General features: G+C 38.4%; 1 protein-coding gene and 1 long non-coding RNA gene across 2 annotated transcripts in view; one reads left to right on the forward strand and one right to left on the reverse strand.

The window, feature by feature from the left end:
- The window catches only part of RORB (RAR related orphan receptor B), a 200797-nt gene that overhangs the window by 134737 nt on the left and 53452 nt on the right, over positions 1-12608 (forward strand). Inside the window, exons 2-3 of the mRNA XM_032164307.2 lie at positions 1691-1776; positions 6030-6171. Of these exons, the coding sequence (XP_032020198.1) occupies positions 1691-1776; positions 6030-6171 (228 nt within the window). The remainder of the gene's footprint in view (positions 1-1690; positions 1777-6029; positions 6172-12608) is intronic.
- Positions 10746-12608, reverse strand: part of LOC131384426 (uncharacterized) — an 11794-nt gene continuing 9931 nt past the window's right edge. The window contains exon 3 of the long non-coding RNA XR_009215264.1: positions 10746-11062. This is a non-coding gene — a long non-coding RNA (uncharacterized LOC131384426). The remainder of the gene's footprint in view (positions 11063-12608) is intronic.

Genomic DNA, 12608 nt, shown 5'->3' on the forward strand with positions numbered 1-12608 from the left:
TCTTACCAAGAGGTTCTATATACAGGACATTACACCAAATTGCACACATAGGAAATAGAAATCCCATGCCCCACCGTATTCCATCAAAGTAACTGCCTTACCAACAACCCCATTTCTGTCAAACTTACTACTTTATCTCAGCCTCTTGGCTAGGAAACTAGGAGTCACCTTTGACTCTTCATTTCCATGTCGGTTCCCTTTTTTAATCGTATAATCTAGCTTCTGCCTTTGAACCATGTTTCTATTTACATCTTCCCCTCCATTTATTCTACCACTGATGTAATAAGCCATGTTTTTATCTCCTAACACCCAAGTTGGAAGTAATCTTTAGTGGTCTTCTGCTTATTTATGGGTAGCCTGCCAAACTCACCTTTCTAAGGTGAGTTACTTTCATCATTTCTTTAACCTGTTCACTTCGTTGATTCCTTATGGCCAATGAGATCAGGTGAAAACCTCTCTGCCTAACCCCAGGAACTCCATAGTCTGGCATCAACCCTCTAGCCAATCATCTCACCTAAATTTACATTATAGCCAAGTTATTGTCTCAATGATCACAATCCACAATCATCCCAGGCCTCCAAATCTTTTTTCATTTCCCTTCTGCCAACAGAAATGCTCTTTGCCTTTCCCTTCAGCCTAACTAAATCCTGCACAATCTTCAGAATCAACAAAAATGCCTTCGTCTCCAATGAAACTATTTCAGTTTGTATTGAATTCATATTTAGTACCCTCATAATTTATCCTGATTTCTCCATATATTAATTTCATTTTATTAATTAGATTACTAGTATCATTAGCATATCTTATCCTCCATCAATAGCCTTTATTATTTTAGAGAACATATACAGCATGCTCAATAAATATTGGACTGATTATTGACATTTTTGTAAGTAAACATCCAGCCACACAATTTATAAAGCTATCATGCACTGCTCCCTCCCAGAGTTTTGCTTTATTTATGTATTTATTTTAAATATCACTGAGATAAGGCCATGTGAAAGCTCTTAGTAACTTAATGTTTCAAGTGCAAAATAAGAAAAGAAAAGCCATGGGTTCAAAGACTTTTTGAGGGGCCGGGCGCGGTGGCTCACGCTTGTAATCCCAGCACTTTGGGAGGCCGAGGCGGGCGGATCACGAGGTCAGGAGATCGAGACCACGGTGAAACCCCGTCTCTACTAAAAATACAAAAAAAAATTAGCCGGGCGTGGTGGCGGGCGCCTGTAGTCCCAGCTACTCGGAGAGGCTGAGGCAGGAGAATGGCGAGAACCCGGGAAGCGGAGCTTGCAGTGAGCCGAAATTGCGCCACTGCACTCCAGCCTGGGCGACAGAGCGAGACTCCGTCTCAAAAAAAAAAAAAACAAAAAAACAAAGACTTTTTGAGTCCCACTACTTTTAAGGTCAAATTCACAAAGGAGAAAACAGTGAATGCAAGACTTTGGAAAACTGGTTTCTGGTTGTATTTTTTTAGTTTGAGAAAAACGAAGCAAACAATGGCAGAGAAATGTACTTTGACTTAGAAGCAGCTTAGGACAGCCATGCAAATACTAATGGATGACTCCCACACCACCGCCCACACCCCCGTATTTTCAAATACAAACATCAAGGCAGAGATAGATGGGGAGAGAGACAGGAAGAGTGAAAGGAGAAAGAAAACTTTTGTGTGCTCAAAATGTCTATTTTCTCCTTTCAGCACAAATTGAAGTGATACCATGCAAAATTTGTGGTGATAAGTCCTCTGGGATCCACTACGGAGTCATCACATGTGAAGGCTGCAAGGTATGGGACTTTCATACTGCATGGTTCTGTATTTGTCTCAGGCATCTGTGTACCTCACAAGACGCGGTGACACCTTTTTAAGGAAGGCGTCCTTGCTAAAGGATCCTTCTGCCTGCTGCTGACATTCAGGAATTCTTGCGTGGTGGGTGGGAGGGTTGATTTTCTATTCTTTTGCCTTTTACCTTTTTGTTATTTTCTAACTGGTCAGCAGCTCCCTAAAAATGGATGTGTATTTAAAACCTTGAATTATTCACATTTACAGAGATATAAACACTTGACTCCTGCTGTTTTAGCAGTATTGTCTCCAGTAAATTCCAAGGCACTTACTATACGAAAAAAACTAAAGGTTAAAATAAAGATTATAAACTAATAGGTATATATTTAACTTTCTGCTTGAGAAAAAGGAAGTCAAGGTAACAGCTACAATATGCATATGGCCATCCTTTATTCTCATGTTACAGGAAAAAAAAAAAAAGAAAAGAAAAGAAAACTGGAAGCATGGTATGTTAGAAGCCGACAAGATTAACTGTAAATCGACAAAAATTCACCTGCCCCCACCCACCTCTTCATTTTCCCATGAGGTCCTGAGGTATAAACAAGATTACGTCATTTGATCAACATCATTGATTCAGACAGTAAAGAACAGAGCATGGCCAAAAACACAGGGTTTTTCAGTCTCAATCCAGTGTGTTCCACTTCCAGACAGATTCCACTCATGCTTCCCGTGGCAAACTAATTCTTGTGAGCAAGTTGCTTTCTTAAATAAAGAGCTGGAGGAATAGCAGTAAACGTAGACTTAATCTGAAATAAGAGAACGTTGAAATTTAACAGTAAGTTTTAATAATGAATCCTTAGAAGGAAAGAAAGTGAGTATGGGAGACATAATAGCCAGGGGAAATCAAAACAGTTCTATAGCTAACGTTAAAGGACCATGTGTAACCAGAACAAATAAAATGCAGCCACAGTCTGGGAGGGAAAGGTAATATGCTGGTAAAGTTATTGGCAAGAGCAATTATATTTTTCATCAAAGATGCAAGCAAAGTGACTTATTCTTCTAAGGCCAGTAAACTGAAGGAGATGTAGTATAGTCATAGAGTCTAAGATCTAATCTTAATCTTAAACAGGATTTCAAATATAAACAAGGCAAAACATACTGTAACTGTCAAGTACTGGTACTGTGTGATAAACTGACAATGTCTTCATAATAGTCTCAAAAAGGCATGAATCTTGGAATTAAAACTGGAGTGAAGAAAAGGAAATAAATAAGAATAAAGTGGGAGAGGGAAGAAGAGGGAGCATCATATTAATGTACTAACCCGTCAACACACTGCTGTACTTTAAAGATGATTAGTGATAATCTATTTGTGAATATCGTGAGATGTTCTTCACATTCTGTTCCTCTGCAGATCTATAATTAAGAATTGCATGTTGTCCACTTTAATGCAATTTTTCAACTCATCAAGAGTAAACAAGAAAACAAAATTATGTCAGCAATTTTTTATCCTCCTTGAATAAGTTATTATGTCCTCTAGGCAGATAGACAAATAGTTTTCTTCATAAACAATAATAGTTTAGGAGTCAGAATCCTCTCCATTAAGGATAGCATTCTATTGGCTTGTTATGCAATCTTGAGAGCTCTGGTTTACATAATATCTACTAAAACTGATTTTTAGATCAATATCAAAATGGAGATGTTTGGCATTTGATTGTATAAGCCCCATCTGAAAAATGTGTGATTTCAGAAGATGGGGATATGTTCAAGTTAAAAAGCAAAATATTTTAAACAGTAATTTCCAAAAAATTTAAGTAGCGCACAAATATAACCCAGCAAGCCAATAGCCAAGAACAAGTGTCCATCTTTTCTATTTAAAGGAAGAATCCACAATCAAAGAAATTATGCTGTTATTATGAAGCATACTCTGAGGTTTTAGTCAAAATGGCACTGTACACCACACTATTTTTTTTAATTCATGGAAAATCCCACATTTGTAAATATGCTACTTTTTTCTGCAAATAGAAAACTTAAAAATTCTCTTCAGAATTTGATGTCAATGTCAGCACATTCAGTATCAACCTCTGAGTTTTCATAATACTGTTTTCAAGTCAACATAAACAACCCATTCTAAATAACATCAATTCAGCTTGCACACTTATTCAAATTTCTATTCATTCAATAAAATTTGGAATGCAATCTCTTTTTCATGCCAAAAACCTCATTTGCAATAATGAGCAACAGATAAGCAAGAAACGAGTCGTAATTAATGTCAAATTGGTCTTAAATTAGGGCTGTAGCTGTGACTTCAGAAAAGTCTTTTCTGTCCTGTCAACTCTTTTGCTAAGTAGCACTAGAGTATACAAAGATAAAAACCACACAATTCTGTCTTAAAATGTAAATTTCAAGTCATCTTTAATCAAGACTGATGGGCTGAGGTTATGCTTCCTGACAGTTTTCATGGTATATAAAGTACATCATTTCAATCCCTGGGAGCTTACGTTTGATCTCTATTCTAAGATGCTCCATGAATTCAGTCAAACTGGACAGTCAGATGTCTCATTATGCCATCACTGGTTTATTAAATAAGGAATGCACTTGGATCTATAGGGATGAAACTAGTCCCTGTTGTTGAATGGCTAAGCCAGTTGGGACTCTCTCTCTCTCTGAGGAGATGCTCGACCACCCCTCCATGTCTGAGTTTCCTCATATTGATCAAGCTCTCTTCACCAGTGCCACGCTGAGCCATATTGGAGCTCAAGACAAAAGGAAAATCAGTAACACAGATCTTTTCTTTAAACTATTGGGTATTTTTGCATTAATGCTGATTTTTAACACATTGTGTTAAAATATTGTATTTTCTAATTACAAAAACTTTAGGCGACCTTTAAATGCTGTGGGCAAGATGTTTGCCTCACTAGGCTCACCTAGCCCTGGCCCAGCTTGTTCATCCTGTAGATAGTTGAGGAAACACGGAAGCTGTTTGAGGGAAGTCAGGGGATCTATTCTAGGCTTCTCTGCAAGGTAGTCATTGAATCTACCATTCCTGAACTTTTCTATACTTCCTCCGTCCAAAAGATGATGCTGTGGGATATCTCTTCCCAAAATTTCTCTTAGAAAGCTTGATGTAGACCATCATTTTGCTCAGGACACGTTGCACTTTTCCTTTTTTGCTCTAGACAATTCAAGAGCAAAGAGTAATTAGGGAAATCGATTACGGGAGTCAATGAATGGATGGATGATAACTTATCTGTCTCTGGAGAAAATGCTTATTTTCCCCAATAGAGTTTTCTATAAGACAACTAAGGAGAAATCTTTTAAAAATCAACTCAGCTGTGGATTTATTTAGAGAAGCAGTGTATGGTCACTGGCAGTTCATTTTGTACCTGATGAACCGAAATGTACTTGCATGAAGGCACCTTACGCTGAATAGCCTGAGGCCAAGTAGAGACCGTTCATTCAGTTTTTACTTAGTACTTTTTGTTGTTAGACAGCTTATATATAATATTTTCTTTTTTCAATGGTGTGGTTGATTATTAAAAACAACTTTCCAGATCCAGTCACAGTGGCACACACCTGTAGTGCCAGCTATAGGCTGAGGCAGGAGGATCACTTGAGTCTAGGAGTTTGAGGCCACAGTACACTATGATCCTGCCTGCAAATAGCCACTGAACTCTAGTGTGAACAACATAGCAACACACCTCAAAAAGTTAAAAAAAAAAACACTTTTCAGCTGCATTCGAGCCAAATTGGAAAATTTTATGGTGGGGAAAAACACATCTTAGAAACTAAGAAAACAGTAGTGCATACTCCTCAGTGTTGCTTTTTCTTACCAATACCTCAAGTTCCTCACCACCACGGCACTTGACACAAACCTGTGTGATTTTCCCCATCGAGTTCTGTCATGTTTGGTTTAGTAATATCCTTTGCTACTCCTTCCCCACTGCTCTTTGTGGAGCAGAAACTTCTGTTTATTTCTGCATACAATTTGCACAGCTGCAAATGTCTTCAGCAAACATTGATTCAAAGAATGAATGAATGAGTGAATGGGTAAATGAATGATACCCTCATATCTCTGCAGATAGCATCTATTTTCCCCAGCAGAAATATCTGCAAGCCATATAAGAAGAGGTATCCAAAGAGCTTTAAAAATTAAACTCCGTTATGTTCACTGTAGAAAATGTAGCAAATGTATATGTTAATGTTCTCTTGTTTCCCTTCTTATAAATCTGTTTCCCTCCCCTTCTCTTTTTCCCTCAAGGGATTCTTTAGGAGGAGCCAGCAGAACAATGCCTCTTATTCCTGCCCAAGGCAGAGAAACTGTTTAATTGACAGAACCAACAGAAACCGTTGCCAACACTGCCGACTGCAGAAGTGTCTTGCCCTAGGAATGTCAAGAGATGGTAAGGCATTACCTTCCTGTTTCTTACTTAAGCCCTTTCAAATGGATGCTTTGCTGGAGTCTATTTAAGCTGCTGGAAGACGAGGGAATTGGGGATAAGGAGAAAAGAAAATCACTGTGCTGGTAGTGCATTAAAAGGAAAAGTAAGAATATACAAAAATAGAGCATTGCCTATGAAATAAGAAAGCAAAGACTTTACCGTAGCTCAGGGAGCAACTTGTGCTAACTAGGTTTAGTGGAAGCCACATAGGCGTAGATTGAAGGTGACCATCTGTCTAGGTTTGCCTGCAAATGAGGGATTTCCTGGGACATGAGACTTTCAGAGATAATACCAGAAAGTCCCAAGCAAACCAGGACCACATCTGAGTATGTTCACTGGGTAGGTCTGACTGGGCTTGCTTACTGTGTGGAGACACTAAGGAATTGCATATGCCTCTATGGGAAGCTTGGAAGTCCTGCTCGCTGGTCATAGCTACCCAGAGGAGGAATTGGACTATCTGAGCCCATAATGAAGTTTCCAAAGGCTAGAGAGAAGTCCAAGTCTTAGAAAGGCTGTGTAGGTGACGTCTTCCTCAGAATGTGATGCCATCTACACTCCACCTTGACGCTCACCCACATTGAATGGCTTGGCTTTCCAAGGGAACATCTTAGAGTAATGAAAGAGGACAAATAAACTCAAACAAGATGAACGAAGAATTTCACCTAGCTTTGTTTTCCGTTTTTGTTCATTCATCCAAAGTAATTCTTTCCCTGCTGACATTGGACACATCACCCCTGTATCATACAGTGAGTGGCCCTGAGTCCTGGGGCCATTTCTGTCTTGTTCCCACTAAAACATCAAGCTCTGCTTAAAAGCACACACCTAAATGTTTGTTGAATAAACGATGGAAATCCCTTCTACCTAGAGCCTAAGACATAGACAATGCCCCGACACTTTCTGTCTTTATGTCAATCAGTGTGGATTCTGGGCCTCTGCTCGCACTCCCTCTAGTGAAATTCAAGGCTGTATAGACGCACACAAAACAAGAAACTTCCAAGTTTTAAAGAAATGCGAATAACTGGCATGCATTTAATATAAACGGATTTCATGAGTGATTAGATTCTTTACCTTTTCTCTAATTCCCAATCCATCTAAACTTGTCCTGCAGAAAAGTACACCTATAAAACAAATTTGACCAAAAAAAAAAGAAAAAAGAATCTGACCTGAAACCCTTCAGTTTACAGGTAGCTTCTAAAGCTACAGAGATAAGGTTTCCAAAATTTTTCTATTAACTGATTTTTCTTTGTTTTACTTGTTTTACTTGGCTCACTAACCAGATATATTTACTCCTAAGATAAATTTATAGCAATGGGTACTTCTGTATAATCAAGGCAAATAAATTAAGAGAGAGGATTAAGTAGTTTTCGATACTTATTTGGTGTAATTATATGGGAATCTGAGTTGATGATTTTGCACTTCATTTCTACCATATGGCAGTAGGTAGCACTTTAATTCACAGTGTCCGAAAAGCCCCATTAATAATTGTGCAAAGAGATAAGCCATACGGTATTTGTTTTTGTTACTTCTTCCTACAATAAAATGAAGTATCTTTCTGGAAGGGCAGGGCTGAGTCTGTGCTAGTGAATAGAATCATGGGCAAGAGATGAATATATGATCCAAGGCAGATTCAACAGATTTAGTGACATCAGCCCACAAAATCTAGATGGTCTGGATCCCATAACATAAATGTGTCAGGAGGATGGGAGGGTCATTTAACAGAGCCACAATTTATTCTCAAGGAGGAAGGAATTCATTGCAGCACATAAACCTCTATGCAAATAAAAGCAATATAGTGTCTAAGGACATTGAGGATTAAGAATAATGATTCATTTCAACTTTAGGTCCAGAGACAATCCTGAGGCTGCCTGGGCCATCTTCAAAAATGCCTCCTAAGCACATCTTATGTGAAATTTATCATGAGGAGAAATGGTCAGGGGTGTGGGTGGGGTGGGGAATCTGGAGAAGAAGGGGCTCAAGCAGAAGAGAAAACAAATGATTCTCTCTAAGAGAAGAAGCTGCCTCTTCACTATATCATACAGAGAAAGTTTGGTCTGAACTTTGATTAGAAAAGGTGCCTTATGCCAAGTAAATTATGCTAATACCAGGGAAGCTGAATAGGTTTTATCTCCTATTGATAAGTATTGCCTAGTATGTAGTATTGAATGATTCAAAAGCCCTGAAATTATGGTTGATTACCTATGTCTAGTAAAGGCTCAAGAATGAAAGGCAGGGTTATTTCCTAATCAGAAGAATCCCTACCTTCTTCTGATTCAGCAAGTATTTTTAAAGTGCTTTAGAAATTGTACCAATAGCCGGCCGGGCGCGGTGGCTCACGCCTGTAATCCCAGCACTTTGGGAGGCCAAGGCGGGCGCATCACGAGGTCAGGAGATCGAGACCATCCTGGCTAACACGGTGAAACCCCGCCTCTACTAAAAAAAATACAAAAAATTAGCCAGGCGTGGTGGCGGGCACCTGTGGTCCCAGCTACTTGGGAGGCTGAGGCAGGAAAATGGCGTGAACCCGGGAGGCGGAGCTTGCAGTGAGCCAAGATAGTGCCACTGCACTCCAGCCAGGGCAAAAGAGCGAGATTCTGTCTCAAAAAAAAAACAAGAAAAGAAAAAGAAATTGTACCAATAGCCAAAGTGAGATGCCCTCATACCTAACTGCTTTCTACAGCCCCCTACTTCCCTCAGAGATAAAGTGGCATCTTCATTTTGGTATATGCATTTGCTCTCTGTCAATTGGGCTCCAAGAATGTTTATTTCATCATACCTGGCTGCTTAATGTGGCCACTAGGAGATAGCTTAAAATAACTGTTGAAAACACTGGATTTTCATTCTCTCCTGAAATTTCACTGCTATATCGGTTTATTAGCTATCAAAAATATATCAGTAGTCATCAAATTTATCAATAATGAATTTGTTCAAATTTAGCTTAAGCGAAGAATCAAAAATCAAATCCACTTGGAAACATATACACGTGTCTTTATGTGTATAAAGAGGTGCAGACATGTGTGCATGTGTGTGTCTGTGTGTGTGTGAATTGGCAGCATGCATAAGCCTACTGAATTTTCTCTATCATTTTATTTTTTTTTCTTTTACCTACACCCTTTACAAAGGAATCTTCAGGGTAACTGTTTCCAATTGTGCTACTACAAATTGATACTCACTAGTATATGTTCTCCCAAGTGGCATGTCTCTACAAAAAGACAGAAGTTGCCCTAAAAGGACAGGTTTCACAGATTAAGCTTCTATCCAGAACTACATTGCCCAATCCACATGTCACTATTTAAATAATTTAAATTTAAATGAATTTAAATTAAATAAAATTTACAATTCAGTTCTTCAGTCACACTAGCTATATTTCAAGTGTTCATTAGGCACATGCAGCTTGCAGCTACCATATTGGAAAGCACAGAGAACATTTCAACATCACAAGGAGTTCTGTCGGAGAAAAAGAGGAAGGAGAAGAGAGAGAAGATTTTAAAATAATGAATAGGCTTGGGTAGATTGAATCAGACTTCTAATAACAAAGCCTACAGCACTAAAAAAAGGGTGGCAGAAGAGGCACATCTCTGAAGCTGAAAAGAGTTAAATTAAGACCAGTTTCATTGGTAAGCAGCAAAATGTAAATATAGAGAACTTCACAACCAAAGGTAGTAGATAAAATGATTTTGGAAATTTCTAGAAAGTCATAGATTGATAGTCAGTTGGGCTCTGTTGAAACCACAAACACATGTCCATGTGTTATGTAAATAGAAACCTTTGAAGGAGCTATGACTTTACTTTTCAGTTATATCCAAAACTTCTATTCCATTTAGAATACCACAGTTCAAATAAACATAAAATGATTTCCGATACTTTCACATAAAATTGTTCTTTGCTATTATGGGATCAAAATGCGGGTTAAGAGCATATCATGAGCAAATACCACATCATTGAATATTTATGAGCACTTGCAATGTATACAGAATTGTGCTGGTTTCTTTAAGAGTTAGCAGTTTAACAAGAGGCTGTCTTTATACTCAAGTGAATGCCATTAACAGAGTAATTCAAGTTTGAGAGGGGCAAACAGTTAAAATATATGCCAGTCTGATTAATATGTGGTGATAAGAAGAATGCTAATATTTGAAATATTAACATGGCCTTTGTTAAAATAGTTCTATGCATACAACAAATGTATTTACAAATAGTGAAAATGAATTATGTCAAGAAAGTCAGTAGGTTTATTTTTGCCATGTACTGTAATTTTTTTCCCAAATTTGTCACCACTGTTATTGCAAGAAGAGGCACAAAACTGAAACACTGGCTCATCAATGTTTCTGAAATAAATGGAAAATTAATTATAGAATAGTATTACAGTCATTGTCAGTGAAGTCTTTGATTTAGGATTACACCTGAAATAACTCTAAAATGTAGTAGTTTTAAGTTGTTTCTTTGAAAATATTTCAGTTGCTCAGTGACCTGATAAGTCAATTTTGTAAAAAATGCAGAGCTTTTCTTTGTTGAGGTTTTAGATGTTAACTATGGCAGAGGTCTTGGCAGCATACTCTTTTGACATTGTTAGCTTGTGATTATGATGTCTGTGGTTAACAGCAGATTTCTGTGTACATCAGCTGCAGGTCAGTTCTATAGCTCTGCTGATTGTAGATGGCCTTGCCTGGGATGACCAAAGAGGTTTGGCTCTGCTTCACATATCCCCCAGCAAGTTTATTCTCTAGCAAGATAGCTCAGGCATGTCCTTGTCATGGTGAGGTGCACAATCACACAAGCCTTTTTCAAGTCTCTGCTGTGTCACATTTGTCAATATTCCATTGGTCCACAGTAAGTCACATGACCCTGGGCAGGATGCCTGCAAAGAATGAAAGAGCACTGCAAATTGACATGGGGAGGGGCATGGAAAGAAATGACAAGAGCAATCAGGGTCATTAATGCAATCAGTCCTCCACAAAGTATATTTCACCTAAATATAGAGTATACAGAAATCTAAAGCAAGGATTAAATGGAAAAGGGTTTAAAAAAAAAACACAAATTTCTGTTTTTGTGTTAGAAGAGTTTCTTATTCTCAATCTTTGATTCCTATAAATTTTGAACCAATAAAATACAAAACTATTCTACTAAAATAAGTCAGAAAGTAGATCTACCCTAGCTAAAACAAAAATCTTGATCTATAGCAATGGATACAAACCTTGTGTTCACTTGCATAACTCTACAACAAAGAGCTATTCTGAACCTACCCAAATGCAAAGGGCGGAAAGGCAGCAAATAAAGAACTCTACTTTCCTGGGGGAGAAGGGGAAGTTCTTTCTGAATCAACATTTATAGTTGTTTATTTTTTCGTATAAAAAAGGTGTTTTTCCCCTAGAGAATAATATGTAATAAATTGCTTAGAAAGATGTAATATAAAGATACAGAGGAAGCTTGCCCTATAAGTTACTGTAGAATTCAGTACATAGACAAACTGGAAATGTCACTGCAATTAGTAAGCAAATGAATTTGTCTATGAGAATCAGAATCTAATAAAGCTTAGTGTCTCTACAAACAAAGTTAAATACAACGATCTAAATAATTCAAGACCATATAAAACCAACCACTAAGATGGAAAGGGGAGTTTAGTCTGAATGAGTCAGATTGTTTGTCTTCACACAGAAAAAATTACTAGATAATTATCACTTTGTTTTCCTACTTAGGCAGCATCAGAAAGCCAGAATGTAGGGGTTGGTTTGTTTGTTTGTTTGTTGTGTTTTGTTTTGTTTTTTGAGACAGAGTCTCCCTCTGTCACCCAGGCTGGAGTGCAGTGGCTCAGTCTCGGCTCACTGCAACTTCCGCCTCCCGGGTTCAAGGGATTCTCCTGCCTCAGCCTCCCGAGTAGCTGGGACTACAAAGCACATATCACCACGCCCACAAGCACATGCCACCATACCCGGCTAATTCTGTATGTGTGTGTGTGTGTGTGTGTGTGTGTGTGTGTGTGTATTTTTAGTAGAAACAGGGTTTCACCATGTTAGCCAGGATGATCTCGATCTCCTGACCTCGTGATCTGCCCGCCTTGGCCTCCCAAAGTGCTGGGATTACACGTGTGAGCCACCGAGCCCAGCCCCAGAATGTAGATTTTTAAGAAGGATTAAGAAGATACAGAAAGACACCAGTTAGAATGGCCATCATTAAAAAAGCAGGAAACAACAGGTGCTGGAGAGGATGTGGAGAAATAGGAACACTTTTACACTGTTGGTGGGACTGTAAACTAGTTCAACCATTGTGGAAGTCAGTGTGGCGTTTCCTCAGGGATCTAGAACTAGAAATACCATTTGACCCAGCCATCCCATTACTGGGTATATACCCAAAGGAGTATAAATCATGCTGCTATAAAGACACATGCACACGTATGTTTATTGCGG

This window comes from Hylobates moloch, unplaced genomic scaffold (genome assembly GCF_009828535.3).
Source record: "Hylobates moloch isolate HMO894 unplaced genomic scaffold, HMol_V3 SCAFFOLD_10, whole genome shotgun sequence".
Lineage (NCBI taxonomy): Eukaryota > Metazoa > Chordata > Mammalia > Primates > Hylobatidae > Hylobates > Hylobates moloch.